At 39.1% G+C, this 18,263-nt stretch overlaps 2 protein-coding genes across 7 annotated transcripts in view; both read left to right on the top strand.

Moving 5' to 3' along the window:
* kirrel1b (kirre like nephrin family adhesion molecule 1b) overlaps nucleotides 1-7,054 on the top strand; it is a 71,415-nt gene extending 64,361 nt beyond the window's left edge. For all 5 annotated transcript variants that reach the window (XM_044220738.1, XM_044220740.1, XM_044220742.1 and 2 more), the window contains one exon: nucleotides 655-7,054. In XM_044220738.1, coding sequence (XP_044076673.1) covers nucleotides 655-1,284 — 630 coding nt within the window. In that variant the 3' untranslated portion in view covers nucleotides 1,285-7,054. The remainder of the gene's footprint in view (nucleotides 1-654) is intronic.
* Nucleotides 7,055-15,007: 7,953 nt separating this feature from the next.
* On the top strand, nucleotides 15,008-18,248 carry LOC122887501 (CD48 antigen). Of its 2 annotated transcripts, XM_044220787.1 has the most exons (4): nucleotides 15,049-15,137; nucleotides 16,298-16,597; nucleotides 16,683-16,967; nucleotides 17,630-18,248. In XM_044220787.1, the coding sequence occupies exons 1-4, from the start codon at nucleotides 15,089-15,091 to the stop codon at nucleotides 17,758-17,760; spliced, it is 765 nt and encodes a 254-aa protein (XP_044076722.1). In that variant the 5' UTR covers nucleotides 15,049-15,088; the 3' UTR covers nucleotides 17,761-18,248. The 2 variants fall into 2 exon arrangements, with proteins under 2 accessions (XP_044076723.1, XP_044076722.1); XM_044220788.1 differs by lacking the exon at nucleotides 16,298-16,597 and having other exon boundaries at nucleotides 15,008-15,137.
* The last annotated feature ends 15 nt before the right edge of the window (nucleotides 18,249-18,263 follow it).

Consider the following 18,263-nt stretch of genomic DNA (forward strand, 5'->3'; position numbering starts at 1 on the left):
ACAGCACGCCACCAAGTGCACCAACATCACCAACCATATCAGCCCACACTGTGACTGACAATAAACAGTACATACAATATGAGAAGTATGTAATACAATATAATAGGAGAATGAGTTGAGAGTTGCTTTATTTCAGCAAATTAGGTCTTTTTCAAAGAGTCAGTATCTCTTTCAAATTTCTTCTTAAAACACTTTTATCAGAGAGCTTATCCTGATTTTACTTTACGTTTTTACTAGATTTTTAACATAGTTGTGTTCTTTTTTATTTTTAATTATTATTTTATTTTTAATTAGTATTATTATTATTTATTATTTATGTTTTTATTTTAAGTGTTTTTATTTGCCTTTATCATTGGATTTTGTGTTGAAAACATAATAAAACATTATTTTATGTTTTGTTGTGGATTTAAGAAAAATGCCATAGTTCCAGGTCCTTCTACAGTAGCGCTCCCAGTCTTTCTTTATGATTGACGCCATCATAGAGTTATATATTGTAAACCCAAATGTAAAAGAACTGCCTTTGCTTGCCATGTCATGCCAAGCTAACCAGACCAGATGTTTAGGTGTCTTTACTACTTAGCCCAATGGTTTTGCTTCTTATGCACAGTTCAAATAATCGGACTGAAAGAGTAATATTCTCCCATCTGATCACAGGATCCAACCAATGGCTACTACAATGTCCGAGCCACCACCCATGATGAGGCGCGCCCCCAGTCCCGTGCCATTCACTACCAAGGAGAGTTTCGCTCCCCGAACCCAAACAGTGGACCAGCCGGTGCCACTTCCAGCGGACCCTCAGCTACCGCCAGTGGTGCTGTTCCCCCCAGCGCAGTGCCAGGCTCAAGGGCAGGCTGCTACGACCCCCGCCCACCTTCCAGGATGTCCCATGCCACCTACGCCCAGTTCAACACCTTCTCCAGGGCGCCGCAGAGCCAGCAAGCACCTCCCAATCCAGCTCTTCAATCACCTGGAGATTACCCCGGAGACTGCGGCCTGTTGGAGAGCACAACCCAGCTGGCCTATGACAACTACGGATACCCCTCCCAGTATCCCAGCTACCGCATGGGCTTTGCTCCGCCCATAGAAGAAGGGCCAGCCTATGAGATGTATCCAACAAGCCAAGGGACTGGGCCGGGGCCAGGGCCAGGGCCGGGCCCGGGGCCGGGACAACAAAGTCCTGAAACAGGGTTGGGGCAGTATGGGAGCTCCACTCGCTTCTCATACTCGTCTCCACCCTCTGACTATTCCCAAAGACACACACAGCGGATGCAGACTCATGTTTGAGAAACACACATACACATTCAGTGCATTTGACTTGCTTTTTGCAGCAGCAGTACTTATTACATATAAAACAAAAATATACATACATATTAAAAAAATACATAAACAAATCCGTTTTCTGTTTCCATAGCATCCAGTGCATGGAATTTGGTTCATTTACTGAACCAATAAAACACCCCTACAACGCACAGCAGTTAGCAGCATCGCATATAATACAGTTAGCAGCAATACATACAACACATGCAAAGTGACATTCACACACATTTGCGCAGACCTTCTGTTGTGTGCAGTGTTTATGCTCCAACAAAAGCAACAGCGAGAGCCACAATCAAGAGTAAAGAGACACAAAGAAGAAGAGCACCAGGAGCTTAAGGAGGAGCAGAGGAAACTTTTTCTTCCTGCAAACCTGCAATCCTTGCTCTTGGATCATCACATTTTCCTCCCATTTCTGTAAATAAGTGCAAATGGAGATTTGGGTCATTTTAAAGTTATTTCCTTGTACAAACCTATACAGTGTGATGCAGTACAGTGACCTACACCAAACCTCCCTGTAATCCACACTTTTTGCAAAAACACACACATACACACAGATCTGTAAAGACTTATTTGTTTTGATGTATTGCAGCAACGGGGCAGCTTGGACTATAAATATATTTGGCACTTTTTGATCCCTTTTCCTCACTAAAACCTGCCCAGTGGCCATTGCTTACAAGATCTACCTTGATTTAAGTGGGACAGAGCTTCTTAAAGAGGTAGAGAGAGAGAGTTTGAGTGCCAATGCTTATGTGCCAACACACACAAACTATTATGGTGTGTTTTATTTTGTAAAGATTTGACAATGAGATGCTCTGGACAAAGAGGTTTTGTACGTGTCACATCTGAGAGGAAAGGAAAGGAGTGGTAGCAAGCATCTCTATATGCTCATTCTCCTCTTCATCTTTCATTTTTTATCATCATGGACATTTCACCCGAGGTCAATGCTGTGTACAGTATTTGTGAAACGAGGTGCAGCGGGAGCGCTTTTTCATTCAATGAATTTCTGCAATTTGTACAAAAAGATACCTCCCCAACCCTCAAGTGTCAAAAAGTATTTGTTTCTCTCACTTGCACAGTAGAATAGATTTTTTTCCATATTTATACCGAAACGTATAAAAAAAACAGCATTCAGAAACATTTTATAATATTTTTATAAGGAGTTGTGGACCAAAGGTTCAGCATTTTGGGTGAAACTCACTTTTTAATGTGTATGTGGCAACGTGATCGCTAATGGAAACGTTTTGAGTTTCTTTAAAAAGCGATGGATGGTGTTTTTAAAGTGGATGTTGTAGATTTAAATTAGAAAAGTTAAAGAGCTTCTTTCCAAAATGATAAATATCCATCAAGGGGAAATCTGTTTGGTGGATATCTCTGTTTGGTGTGAAACTCTTTCTTTGACTTCCAGTCTTCTGACTGGACTGCCTTTTTCAAACGTCGACGACATTCAAAATGATGGATGGAGAACAAGCAGCTGCTCACTTTGAGCTGTGCTGTGAACTTTGTAAGCAATGAGAAGGTTCAAGTGTAGTCTAACATATCAAAATGAAGGTACAGAGGGTTCTATCTAGCTCATATGGTACTTTGTACATTTATATGTAAGTATGTTGGTTTGCTCACTGCAACAGAAAATTTGGTGGTATTTTATGTTGGAGATTTTCCCATTATATTGTGTCAGCTTTGGTACGTGATTGGCTTTTGACCGCACAGGTTCATAATGATCAGCGCTTAAAATGTTGCTACTTTACTCTAACCTCTACTGATGCAGCTACTGTACAAGTCCCATACTACAAGTCTCCACCATCCCACTACCAAAATTTTGAGTTATTATAAGTAAGAAGTTGTTTCATTTCCAAAATTGTTTTAGAGCTTACTGACAACACCAACTGTGGATGAACCATTGACCCAATATCGGTTTTAAGACATTTAGTTCACAGAGAATTGAAAGCTTTGAATGACTGTATTTGACTGCTCATTTTTTTATTCTCCATATAGTAGTATGTTACGAACTCACATCTCTAGGGAAACAAACACAAACATCCGATTGGCTGTTGATAAGCAGTGACCACAAGAAATTCCATTTTGGCCAACTTATGTAAGATATTTCTCCAGATGTTTACCTCTACAGGAAACAATTTGACTTCCAGCCATAGGGTTGCTCGTAGTGTGAACACTGTACTGAAAACACTTGTTTAAAGCAGCTACTCGTGCTTAAGTAAGATCAGTGAAAAACAGCTGGCATTGTCTGCCATAAAGTTCCCACCCGTTGTAGAATTGGTTCATGTTTGCACACTGAGCTTTGTTAGTGAGATTGGATTGGATTGCACTGTTTATCGTACCACAACTTCACCTTTTACGGTGACAAGCACGTGTTGATTAGACTCCACAGCAGCAGCATCAATCTTTACTATGTAGGCCTACTGTGCTTGAAATTATAAGGTTCCATCGCTAATGCTAATGCTAATGCTAATGTTAACGCTAACCTTTTTCTTTTTTTAGGGGACATTAAATAATACATTAACATGTTTTGGCAACCACCAGGAGTTGCTTTCAACATTTTATTTATTTTTACCTTTTCTTAAGTGCACATATGCTTCATTGGATAGTCAAAGTAAAGAGGGACTTTATGCAACAAGGAGTCCCCCACTTTTACCATACATTTTTGATTAGTGAAAAATGATAGCAGATGAGGAGGTGCTTTACAAACGACCAGAGGCTGCAAAGTGAAGCCAGAAATCTCAGCACCTCTAGAGGTAATCATTGAGTATTTAGACTTATCAGCCACCCTATCAACCCCTCACCGATACAGTATATTATGGTAATTTTGTGCTAAGGGGCATTAAAAATTGTGTTTATTGCCCCTATTTTGAATAAAAACTGTCAGAAAGGAAACCACAGCCACGTCATTTGTGATTAGAATATCAGATGGAACCTTGTAGCTCCAAGGTCACTATATAAACCATTTCAGTAGTTATAGAGAGAAGAACAGCAGATGGAGTACCCTTTTAAATTTATATGGTTATCACAGCCTTGGTACTGCATACTGTTACCTCTTTACAACCTTTTTACAGAGTTGTAGCTGTGCAGTATTTTGCATCTGACTTGAAATGTCGTTATAACCTTGTGTAGAATGAGTAAATTTTACACCGAGGAGGTACTGAAGCCAACAAATACACAGCCAGGCCATCCAGGTACTTAGTCATTACCTCTTAACTATTTACAGTCTGTTGACAGTGGAGACATAGAAATATGTAAAAGACATCATAGATGCCAAAAATCCAAAACAGATGTTTAGATTTGGTTCAGCAATGAAATAAATATGTGGTTTGGAAGGGAATCTGGAGGTGTTTACTCCACTAGGTTATTTCATGTATTTTCCCATTTTTTCCATACGTACCTCTCACCGCGGTGTACTGATACGCTTTACTCTCTACTCTGTCCCCTGTGTCATATTAATAGCCATCTACCAGCATCCAAATTTAGAGGTTGAACCTGTCTTTTCATGAAAAAAAACTCCTCACAACATAGGAAACCTTTCTCTCATAGCTTTCTTCCAAGTTTTCTTCAAGATGATAACATACGAGTAGGTATAGCAATCTAGCTTGCATTAATGTGTGTATGTTGGGGGGTTGGGAGTCTGTTTTAGAGAATATATAGCTTCATGAGCTCATAACATCATCCTCAGTTTTCATTTATTCCTCATTTCCTTCTTTGAAAATCAGTATTTTAAGTCTTATTTTCTTGGTATTACTTTGTGGTGTTACATCACCAGTGGAAGAAATGACTGTGGTCAAAAGTGTGTTTAAACTTTCATATACAGTATTTTATTTTATTTTGTATGCATCGGATAGGGGGTCTCTGATTAATCAACCCAGCAAAAAAGAAGAGAGGATGTGTGTGTCTGTGGCCAAAACGACTGCTCAGCCAGGCCGCAAATAGCCAAAACTCTGTCTCAACTAGGCCAACCCAGGCTAGAACCAGGCCAGACCCACAGCTAACTGCTCTGTTCCATGCTGTGCTGTGCTGCGCCATCCCTGGCCAAGACTGACTCAAGTGGCTGGGTGTCCATTTTTACCTTGTGGAGTCTTCAGTGAGTGCCAAAAGACTGTGCAAAAAAATTAACTGAGCAGACAAACAAATGCAGCAGCCATTTGTGGTTATTGTGTTTATGTGTATGTACGCTCATGGGTGACAGTGTATGTGTGCGCTATCCGTTTGTGTTTCCATACATGCACATGTACTGTATGCATCCATCTGTGAACATGCATGTGTGTGTGTTGGCAGCCTGTAACACCAGTGCGTTTTCATATCATTATACTGTAAATGTGTTGGGACCACTGAACTGTAGAAATTAGGGTTTGACTGATTGTTTTGGGCAAATATCAGATAGATCAACCGGTGATGTTGTCATCTGCTGGTATGATGGAGGTTCCTCCTGACCACAGCTACATATGAATAGTCTTTAAAACCTACAATGAAACTTGATTTCCTTTACAGATTGTATTTATTGATTTAATAGTTCAACAATATTTTTTGTGTTGTTCAAGTTATAATCCTTAAAGGAGCAGTATAAGATTTAGTGGCATCTAGTGGTGAAATTGCAGTTTGCAACCATTTGAATATCTTTCGCATCACCTTCCCCTTCCAAGTGTGTAGGAGAAACTACGGTGGCCGCGAAAAACGCCCTAGAGCCAGTGATTGGTTTGTTCGTTCTGGGCTACTCTAGAAACATGGCAGTGCAACATGGTGACCTCCGTGGAGGGGGACCCACTCCCTATATAGATAAAAAACGAGTGTACTTTTAGCTGGTCAGAAACACAAGTTGCTCTTCTTCTGTTGCTTTTCTGTATAGCCTCTAAAGGCCTCTTTGCTGCCCCTAGTGGTAGATAAACATGTTATTTTGAAGATGCCACTGGGACCTGTATTATCAAAATGCACTTGCGGTTACCAACAGTGACCACAAATCAATCAGGACTAAAATCTGAAGTATAATAACTTTAAACTGCTTTAATTTGCTGAAAACCTTAACAGAATTTCTTTTATTTTATTGTCAACTGATGCTTTATAGGCATTTCCACCCTGTCAGGAAGATTCAGTTGGAAACGCTGCATATTTGTTTTTGGAATAAAAATTGTACATTTTAAAGGTGTTAAATATGGTCATAAAAGAATCATAATCCCTATCAGTCAAACCCTAGAATAAAGCAGGACAGCTGGTAAAACAGAATGAAGGAGACATTGCGTGGCCTTAGGACACGAGAAGGGACCGAGCTAGTCTGCTCATCCCTCATCCAGCTGCTGAGCCTGTCTGCTCTCTGAAACAGCTGCACGAGTGAACAGGATCAATTGATGTTCAGCTTGGTATCGTCAAGCATATGAAGACAATGATCAGTACAGTGAGAAGGATCCCATATTGCACTTGAAAATGTTTGAAGTGGAGGTGTGCATGCGGGTGAGAGAGCGACAGTGTGGGTGTTCAAATAAGCATATATTCTCCATACTCCAATTCTTTATTTTTATCCCTATATATTATTCACGTGTGTCAAGTTCATGTTGGCTTTGAGTATTTGTTTATCCCTTTTATTAAAGAAAAAAAACTGTACAAAACATACAAGATATTATTAAAATGTTCCTTTATTTTCATGTTTCTCTGTTTGATTTCTGTTTTTTTTTTCAAATCATATGTAATTATTTTTCCACAGTATTACAGGAAATAAAAGAAGACACGGCTTTCATAATAACAGCAGCAAAGGCTCCTTTATTTTGCATTTATTCTTTATGCTGAAACCTAGTTTACAGAGAGTTTGTTTTATTAAATTATATTTTGTATTTTTATAAGTGAGGCTCCAGGATGTGGCTTAAAAACTCTTTACTTTGAATGACATTTGTACATCACACATACTGCTGTTTATTTAGGTCAAACTATGAATGACTGCGCCCAAACAGTTGTCATGACAGTTTCTCATGTTGAGCTAGTGTGTGTCTATGTATAGCACACAGGCACGAGGGCATGTGTTTACCTGAACGTGAGTGTGACAGTGGAGCTTGAAGCACAACACCAAGACACCAAGACAAACGTCTGCAGAGTCTCAGTCTCTCCCCTCATTTAAAACTCATTTCTGGTCTGTCCTCCTCTTCTCCCCTCTACTCTTTTTCATTTCTCCTCTTTTTCTCCTCCCTTCTGCCCCTATGCCTAATCTCTTTACCATTCCTCTAATGTTCTGCTTTGCTCCTTTCTTTCTCCAATTTTACTTGTCTCTCCTCTTCTCTTGCCTCATCTTCTCACTCCTTTTCATATATATTCTCCTCATCTCCTCTGAACATCTTTCCTTCCACTTGTCTCTCCTCTCCTCCTCTGAACTCTTCTCCTCCAGTCTCCTTTTTTGTCTTTCCTCAAATCATGTTGTCAGTCCTTCTCTCATCTCTCTAACGTCCTCTCCTCTCACTTATTTTCTTCAGTCATCCTTTCACCCCTTCACCTCTTCTCCCACCTCTCCAACCTTTTCCTTTCCTGCCTTCTTTTCTAACCTTTCACCATTTCATCTCTCCTCTTCTGTTCAGTTTCACCCTTCTTTCATCTCTCCTTTTCTTTTGCTTTGCCCTGTCCTCTTCTCATCTCCTCTACTCTCCTTTCCTCACACTTCTTCTCATCAGTCCTCCTATCACATCCCCTCTTCTCTCCTCTCATTTCTTTTCTTCAGTCATGCATCCACCTCTACTTCTATTCTTCTCTCCTCACCTCTGCCTTTGTCTTCTCAGTCTTCTCAGTCCTTATCTCTGGTCTTCTCCCTTCTCCTCTTCTCCTCCTCTCTTTTCCTCTTCGATGTCCCTCACTCACTTTCACAATTTCTCCTCTACTCACCGCTTCTCTCTTCCCCTCATTTCACCTCTTCTACAGTCTGTTCTTTCCTCTTTCTTTGCCTCATCTTTTCAGTTCTCCTCTCCTCTTTCTCCTCTCTTTTCACCTCATTTCCCTCCCTCAATCTCTTCAGTTCTCCCTTCCTCCCTTCCTTATGTCTGTTCTTCTCTCCTGTTCTTTTGCTTCATCCTCTCATTCATTTTTACGTACATCGTTCTCCACCTCTCCTCTCTCGTCTTTTTCTTTCACTTGTCCTCAGTCCTCCTTTCACCTCTCTCTTTTTCTCTCCTCACCACTTATCTTGCCTCCTCTACTCAGGTCTTCTCTTGCATCTAAAACCGTCTCACTCCCCCCTCTTCTCCTCCTCCTCTGTTTTCCTTTCTTCTTATCTGTTGTCATTTCACCATTTCTCCTCTCCTCTCCTTCTTTCAACTTTTCTAACTGTTTTGTCTGTCCTCCTCTCTCCTCTTGCTATATGACCTTCTCTCACTTCCACTACCCTCTCTTCTTCTCTCCTCTCTCTCATTTTATCTCCTCTCTCCTTACTCCTCATTTCGCCGCTTCACCTCATGTTGTTAGTCCTCCTCTCACCTCTCCAACCTTCTGCTGCTCTCCTCTCCTCCCCCTCTTCTCCTCCTATTTCTTCTTCTCAGTCCTCTTTTCACATCTTTCTTTTCACATCTCTTCTCTTGCCTCATCATTTCAGTCCTCCTCTCCTTTCTCTTCCTCTCCTCCGCGTCCTCCTTTCACCTCCCCTGCCCTCCCTTCTCTTCTTGTCCTCTCCTCCCTTTACTCCTCCTTTCATCTCTCCTACTATAATTTCTCTCCTCTCCCCTCACCTTATGTTGTCAGTCCTTCTCATATCACTGCAAGTTTTTCCTCCTCTCCTCTACTTTCATCTTTCCTCTCTCTTCTTTTATCCTTTTTCTCCTCAGTCCTCTCACCTCTCCTCTTTTCAGCCTTTGCAGTAGCTGTTTAATTCTCCTCTTGACAGTTTTACTCTCACCTCTCCAACCTTCTCCTGCTTTCCCCTTTTCTCTCATTGTCCTCTTCTCTGCCTTCCTTTTATCATTTCACTCCTTTTTCTCTCATTCCCTCCTCTCTCCTCTCTCAATTCTTCTCTATCACTCTTTCACTCTGTCTTACATCTTTTCAATTCTCCCTATTCCTACTTCTCAGTCCTTCTCTCCTCTTGGTCCTTTCTAACCCATCTTTGTCTCACTTCTCCTCACTACTCCTTTCACCATTTCACTCCTACGTCCTCCTCTCCTCTGAATGAAATTTGAGAATGGAGAAAGAGCAAAAGCAAGAAATAGCAAAGAAATAACAGATATGGCAGGAAAAAGAAAGACAAGGACAGAAGACAGACAGGGAGCATTAAAGCCTCACTGTGTAACAGTGATTATTGTCTCCTCTCTCCTCCTGCTCTCATTGAGGAATAATGTCTGGATAACCTTCAGCGCAGCGCTCCCAACTCCAGTGGAACCCCCGCCCCCCAACACCACTTCCATTTTATCCCCTTGTTCACATTTGAAGCGGTCGTTGTATGGATTATGGCCGCTCTCATACTTGGCACCGCACTCTGTGCCTGAGATATATTATCATATTAGCTGAGAATGATGTAATGCATTTCAAGACATTTGTCCTTCGCACACCCTCTGTCCCTCTGCAGATGATGTCACTGGCTTTGTGTCTCTGAGGCAGAGAAGTCGTCAAGTGGGCTGTGGGGTTTTTGTTTGATGCTGTCGCCATCTTCTGGTGGAAGAGCAGTATTGAGCGATGGGTGGAAAGGAAGGGAAGGGAGTAAATTAGGCAATTATTTATTGCTGAACCAGAGGATAATGTGACTCATAATAGATGTCCTTGGTGTAACTGTACTGACGTGGTCTGTTGGGTCAGGGACAGAGAGACAGACGCTTTGGATATGACTTGATTACAAATCAGGGTTTGACTGATATGCATTTTTGGAGCTTGTTGCCAATGACAGGATTTTTGGGTGAAAGTTGTTGATAGCAGATTTTTCATATCAATATTCACAAATAAAATATATTTAAATTTGATTTTTTTTAAAACATTATAAATAGTCTGATGACAAGGAAAAGGAAAGGAATGACTATGATGATAAAATATAATATTAGAAACAGTCCAAGCTGTAAAGTGTTTTAGAAAGCCAGTGTATTATTGATCATTTATATAATTATTTCACTGTATTTAATCATGCAGTCTCACTGAGATCAACATCTCTTTTTCGACATGAAAACAAGAAACATTCAGTCAGACAAAAACACAAATAACATAGAATTACACAAATATGGCCAGACAACCAAAAATCAAATGACAAATACTTAATGAAAAAATTAATTAAGAGTCATAAAAACATCAGACAGTAAAGCTTTAAAATCTCCAAGGGGGATGAAAGAACCTAGCTTGAGGGCAGTCTGCATATTTGATCAAACAAGCCGCATCACATTACAAGGGAAGACTTACTGCAGCCCAACATATAGTTACATTTTTTTGTAAAAAATAAAAAAATAAATATCACTGTGAAAATGTAGGACATTTGAGGTGGGTCCCTAAAGTAATTTTTAAAAAGGGATGAAGTGGCTAACAATATAGAGAGAAGCCTTTATCACAGTTTATTCAGAATCCTCTGATAATTGTCAAAAACAAAGATATAAAATACAAAAGCAAGGCCAGACAAATAGAGCCTAGGTCCCTATTAACCCCATGTTTCTCCCACTCTGCAATGTGTTCAGTTTTTCCACGCTGAAACACTCCCTGGCCCCAGATTTGCTTTGTGGTAACTTGGTTGAACGCATTAAATTAGTAATATGCAACATGTAAGCACAAAATTGAAGTGGTGATGGTCTTAAAATATGACGGCCATTTTTTCTGTTTTAGGGTTGAAAATCCTTTGAACATAAGGTTCAGTCTCACTTCAAGACAGGGCCTTAACATCAGGTAGTGAAGTAGGACCCACTTTATGGCCCTTATGATGTCAGCTGAAGTGCTTTCATGGTGCATATTCCCAAACAAATCTTCGATCAAATTCACTCAAAACAGTTGATTCATAGTAAGCCTGGATCATTGGGGACCCCTGGAGTTCTGGGGCCCCTGCGGAGTTGCCCAGTTGATAATCTGCCATTGCTGTAATCCTAATGCAGTACTGTGGTTCTGTCAAAAGTTTTCTGCCCTTTACTCATTAAGCACTAAATCATCAGTTTGCTCACCTGTCTCTGAATTATTGACATGAGTAGATGAAGGTGCACAGTGCATCCAAAGAGCAGTGAGATAAAACTCAGGCAATTTCATTTCACTCAAATGACCTTGTTAAACTTTTATGTAGATTATTATACTATCATCTACATAATGCAGTGGTCCATCACAAATACATTTATTTGGGATTGTCTTGCACTGAAGCATCCATGTACACGCTTTTAAAAATCAGCACTAAAACCATTTTAAAATTAAAAGACACTCACTCGCCTCCTTCCTCTTATCACCCCACCCAAAAGCTTCTCCCTAAACAAAATTAAAGATTAGCGTAAATAGCTCAGACAGACGTTGCTACATTGTATGTGCAAAGCCACTAGACAGATTGTTTAAACATTGAGCGACAATGCTTTTTGAAAATAACCTCATGATTTCTGCCTGATGCTAGTCAAGTAAACTGTAATTGTGCTACTGCCTGTCACTGAAAACCTGTTATAACATATTAGTTTTGAATTTTACTGACATTGAGTTTTACTGGCACGAATAAATTAAGTGGCTAATTATAATACAATGCATTCAGAATATGATCCAAGTTGCATCCTTCCTCTGTTTGAAGATGGATTATCAGAGTCATAGAGTCTAAAAATCCCTGGCTGATCAGTGAAAACTGTTGGCAGATTATTTTTCCTCAGTGTTAATTCTGCTAAAGCCTCTTCTTTCACAAAGAGTTCATAGATGCAGAGATGCATCTGATGAGGCTATAAACAGACCGGCATGTCTGAGAACTGCTCTGGTGAAAGTCCAGGCTTTGGCAGGGCGGGAGTCTGGTCAAACACTGGTCCTTTAAAATAAACAGGCAGCATTTGGTCCTTTAAAGCACTTCCTTAAACTCATGCAGCATCTGTGAATAAGAAAAGATGACAGATAGATTAAAATGAGAGTGACAAAACACTGCAAATTGGCAAGATAAATGCAAACACTGGGTATTCTGCTGGAAGACATCGTGCTGGCATTCCTACCTGGGTGACGCAAAGGAAGATTTGTTCTTCAGCTCCATGGGCTTGAGGGCTGTGGATTGCGGATTGGGAAAGATTATGAGTTACTTGTATGTCATCAAAATGCAGATGATGCATCAAAGCAAAATCTGTCATTGTTTGGTCGACAGATTTGGCTTCTTCTTACTCGTTTTTCACCGTAAGTCAGAATAAAATGATTCATGCTGGGATTCTCAAAAGAAAACCTCTAAACGCTGAAAACACTGTCAGATGTTGTGATACACAAAACACAAGAAACTAGAAAACTTTCATTATCATACATATGCATACATATTACCAGAACTATGACAAAAACTACTTCCCACTGTGCTTTACATACAATACAACAATTGTCAGGCATGAATTAAAATAGGGCTAAAGAGGAATAAAACAGGCAAATATGAATTTAACTGATATATTGTATACAATTTGGATTAAAAAATTTAAACTGCATTTTAACATGTTTAACATGTTGTGTTTGATCTACAGTCCTTAGAGGACCACTACCTCAGGGTTAGTCTAATAAAGGATTTATATATCTGCAATGCATTGTAGCTAGAAGCAAAATGTAACCAATATTTAAAAAGTGATCATTTAAAAAATAACAGTAAAATTAAAACCTAAACCTGAATCTAACTGTAGAGGAGGGGAACACCTCGGATATGTTTCAGTCTGATGAGGGGGAACTAACAAAAGCACTTCCTTATTCACTTTACTGCATCTAGAAACGACAATGTTGAGCTTTAGCAACTTCTTGTTTGTCCATGAGTATCTTTTGCTAAGCATGCATGCGCTGGATCGCCCTGCTTCACATGCTTATAGCTACAGGCTGCACAGGTAAAGACCAGCTCTAGTTGATCAGCTGGATGATCTATTATTTTCATATTACATGCATACATTTTATTAATTTTTTCCCCCTGGCTACTAGAATTTAAACTGGCATCCTTAATGCAAGAAGTCTTCTCACAAACGATGAAATAATTATCCCTTGCCTTCACAAAGACATGATTCGAGTTTGTCTCAAATTTGTCGTTTTTCCTCTGTTATGAAAGAAGAAGGCAATATTTTGTGGTGGGATCTTGTAACTAGCCAAAAGTGTTCACAGTGCAGTGGGTAGGTGAGAGACATGACCAGGTAAGGCTTCAGGTGCACCACCACCTGATCTTCAGTACAGACATACAGGGACGCAAAGCTGAGCAGGAGACTGAACCCTTAAAGTAACCCTAGCTGGAGCTGAAGTAGGAGGATCATGTGGAAATCCAGGTCTGAGACTGCCTCCAAGGGAGCAGAACAGGAAGGGTTAATACATTATAGTACAAAAAATGTACAAAACAATACAAACTTAATTTCACTACAATGGACAGTTAAACGGTTGTCATACATTTACACTATTACTAATGCTAAGTAGATAAAAAGTGTAAGCGGAATAATATTACGATAGTTTGTTGTTCAGAGTTTGAGATATCCACCTCTGAAAAAGGTTTTACCCTCAATAAAGTTTTGGTTCTTTATAGGCTATCTCATGGGTGATGTAACCTGCAGTATGTACTGTATTATCAATAAACGTCTTTGGAAATATATCCAATTTAAAGCATAATTTCATAAGCAATTTGTCATTTAGAGGGTGTGGCTTAACACAGTAATGCACAGTACATTCCTACCTTCTCTAGGTCTGCATCTTGACTTAAAAAAATCTGCTGCACCTTTCTATTAAATATTATTTTAAAGATGCTATACCTATATTCCCATGTGAACTGCGTCCAGATGTGTCTGTTTGTTATATATCGTTGGTGCAATGCGAAGTGCTCAAAAGATCAGGTCAAATGAAAAAAATGGCCTGCATGAAGAACAGAAGACTGACTTTTGTTTGGTTTTCTGATCATTGTATTCCTGTTTTCTGGTGCAGAATGCTTACTGAGTAAAGATGCATTTGCAGGTTTCTTTTTCTTTGGCACACAATGTCTGTTTTCAGAACATGTAGAGTTTATCTCAGGTATTTTTCGTTTTTCAGAGTAATGTGAAAATGCAAGAGATGTTGCAAGAAAGGAAGTGGTTATCATTGCAAGTGCAGTGAGAAACCAAGATGAGTTCAAGTGTTAAAGTAAAGAAAGACCTGAACAAATACACCGTGCAAACTACAGTATTTTGTAGTTTTTATGTAGTGTATTGGCCACAATTGCAATGTTTTTTCCGTCTTTTGTCTCCTCATGTTTTGTCCTTTTTTTTTCAAATAACTTTTGTCCCAGGGACCAAAGACGAAAATGATCCTTAAGCTAACTGCAACATACGAAATTAGTTCCTCTTAAGTGAATAAATAAAACATAAATATATATTATTCATTAAAATTTTGCAAAGAAGCCTACAGGATGTTTTAAAACTGATAATAGTGTCCTTGTTTATCATCTTTTCACTAACTTTTAAATTCAAATCTGCATCTTTGACAAAGGGTTGAATAAAATAATTTCAGTCTTTATCATCAGATCTCAAGCAGTAAAACAGAGCTTAAAGAGGAACTTAAAGAGAAGTGAATTTGTTCACATCATGAACATGGTAACATTCTGGCAAATCATGTGGTTTTGACAGGAAACACACAACCCTGTGTTTGTTAGAGCAAAACAGAACACACACATTGTAGTAGTCAGGCAGGACAACCGGACAGAGACTCTATAATGTCTGTCTTTGTGATACTGGGACTGCTGGTCTGCATAGAGGCACAAGGCAGGAGAAGAACACTGTCTAATAATCTGTCATTAACAGATACAGCAATGATGCACGAGCAGGCTTCTTTATCTTGATTAATAAACTGAGCATCATTAAGTTACTGCAGATTCTATCTTATGATTAGCAAAACACATATGCTGTCTCATAGAATCTGCTTTTATGAGCCTTCCTTTGTATGTTTAACCATTCAAAAAATGAACCAAGTGATCACATATCTAAGAAGACAGACTTTGGGAGGGAGAAAACACAGAGTGAAGAGATTTCATTACAGTAAATATGCTCTGCTTCTGTTTGAAGATTTAAAAAAAAAACTGTTTAAAAAGTTCAAGACTTAAAACAGTTGAAGTCCAAAAGTGCATTAAGGCCATAAAGGTGGCATCACTGTGGGTCTGATGGGGTTTTGTCAAGTTAGTTGATGTGCAGTAAAACTTCTCACTTCTTACTGCCAACAGGAATAAAAAAATAGCCTGCTTCTCAGAAAGAATTGTAACAAACAAAAGCCTTGTTTTCAGTGCTGAACATTAGAAGCCAAAGACTCTGCATAAACATCCACTGACCTATGTGAGCAAAACAATCAATGAAGACAATACTGACAGACATCTTTATAAGATATAAAGATTCAAAATGAATTAAAGTTATTATTATATGAGAAGTCTTCTGAGCTTTTTTGAAACAATACATTCATTTTGCAGACGTTTTTGTCCAACACGACTTACATTTTTCCCTCATAGACACATCCACAGAAGAATTTGAGTGCTTCGCAAGAGTAAAATTATTAAAATTAACACCATACAAACAGAGATAGAAAAAACAATAAAACATAAACAACATCACCATAAAAAACAATAACAAAAATCAAACAATAAAACATAAGCAACAACAGACCTTAAAAACACACAACATCCTGAACAGCAGGCCAGCAGGAGCAATAACAAAGCAAAAAGTACATTTTCCAACCTTTAATAAATTATGATAAGCTGTAGGTACTTCACTTATTCATTTAGCACTATGACGGTCGCAGGGTCAGATATGAAGCGTGCAATAAATGATGATCCATTATGCAAGAAAGTACAGAAATTGAGTAACATTCAGTACTGACTAATATTGTGTGTGATGTTTATTGTATTATTAGTATTAGTATTCTGCTGTTTTTACAGCGTCCAGTGCTGTGACTCCTGTGTTTGTGCAGAAGGGAAAGGATGTGCTTCTGAATGTCACGACAGATGTTCTTAAGCGTATTACTTTTGTTTCGTGGAACTTCAATAAAAAGGTTTTAGTAATATTTGTACCTGGTACAAATTCATCAGTCTCTGATGGTTACACTGGAAGGATTGAGTTTTCTGAGATAAAATACTCTGTGAAACTGAAGAATCTACAAAAGGCAGACAGTGGAGTTTATACTGCACGGGTGTTTGGGGCTGAAGAACAAACAACTGAATACAATGTCACAGTTCAAGGTAGGTTTGTTAACATTTCAGACCCTGATAGAGAGAATCTGCTGCCATGTTTCTAAAACATTTCACACAAACGTTCCCTCCTCAGATCCAGTGTCTCCAGCTGGACTGACAGTGGACTCTGTGTCCAACAGCTCGGACTCCTGTAACCTCACTGTGACCTGCAGTGCACAGGACTCTCACATTAGCAGCACTTTTACATGTGACCACCAAACCTGCAGTCAGGAGGGAGGAGAGCGATCAGAGGTCACAACCTCTGGTGCTTCTCTCCATGTCTACCTGATGAATGACTCAATCATCTGTAACCATAGCAACCAGGTCAGCTGGACCAATAACATGACAAAGATTCAGCATTTCTGCCCCCAACATGCTGGTAAGACTGACAGACAAAACAACTTGCTGATAATAATGCACAGTTTCGAGTTAAACTTAAACTTAGAGCACATAAGCATTTCTTTTTTAAAGAAAACTTTTATATGTCCAAGTTCTGAACACGACTAAACCACCCTGTCGGGCTGCAGGGGAAATACAAACTAATCTAGAGAGTACAGAAATGTTATTTTAAGGAACATTAAATGAGAATAATAATTAAATAAATGAGTTAAATGGCAACCTAACCCATTTCTTTGTGCAGTTTTACTGTTTGTCATAGAATGTGCCATTTGTCTCTATTACTATATTATTAAATACAGAACATATAGGACCGCCCTTGAACGTGGTTGTTTGAATTAGCACAAAAATACCTGTTAAACTGAAGAGCTAAATAAACAATGAATCAACATAAAACTATCATCATGCTGTTTTACAATGCATGGTGCATATGGGCAGTCTGTGAAACTCAACTGCACTTTGCAGTGCATGTATTCTGAAATGCAGGAATTAAAATACTTGACTAAACTGCAAAATACACAAAATGCTATCTAAATACAGTAACAGGATTAAGTGATTTGTTACTTCCACTCCTGTTGTCCTGTAGTGTCACAGTCTGGATCTGCTGTGTCAGTTTTGTAAACAACCTGTTTTGTTGTGTTCCAGGTTCAGAGAGTCTCTCTGCTGGTATCTCTCTGTGCCTGGTGAAGACAGTCATGTTCTCTGTCGGTCTGATCATCATGGTGTCCGCCGTCATCAGTGTTCACATCATGGAGAAGCTCAAGAAGCAAAAATAAACAAATAGTTCTCTACTGAGCAATCTTACATATATCGCTCTCTTTAGTTAAAGGTGTCCTATGGAGGTTTTGACCAGTAATAGCACTATATTTTTTATGATTGAGTCTCTGTTTTGTTTGTATTGTGCATGCTCGAGCCCCCAGGGGCGACATGGTACACATTCCTGCTGCTGATTTCATGCTATTCCACTGATCGACAGTTGGTGGCTGTAACACACCAAGAAATGTAGCAATGCACCAATTTTTTCAATTTATTCTTGATTATTCATTGATAATACCCAATCATCCCTGTGCTCCCTTTGTAAATAAGATGACTGTGTAAGAAAATGTTTTTGGAGGATGTTATCTTGAAAAACAACAAAAAAGAAACCTCTATTTTTTATGATCAAGACAAAAAACATACAATAAATAGCCTTGATCAACACACTATATGTAACACTGCATGTGGTCCAATTTTTGGACACTTATTAAAGCTATATACTATCTTATATTGCTGGTGATTT

This window comes from Siniperca chuatsi, linkage group LG13 (assembly GCF_020085105.1).
Source record: "Siniperca chuatsi isolate FFG_IHB_CAS linkage group LG13, ASM2008510v1, whole genome shotgun sequence".
In the NCBI taxonomy this organism is placed as follows: domain Eukaryota; kingdom Metazoa; phylum Chordata; class Actinopteri; order Centrarchiformes; family Sinipercidae; genus Siniperca; species Siniperca chuatsi.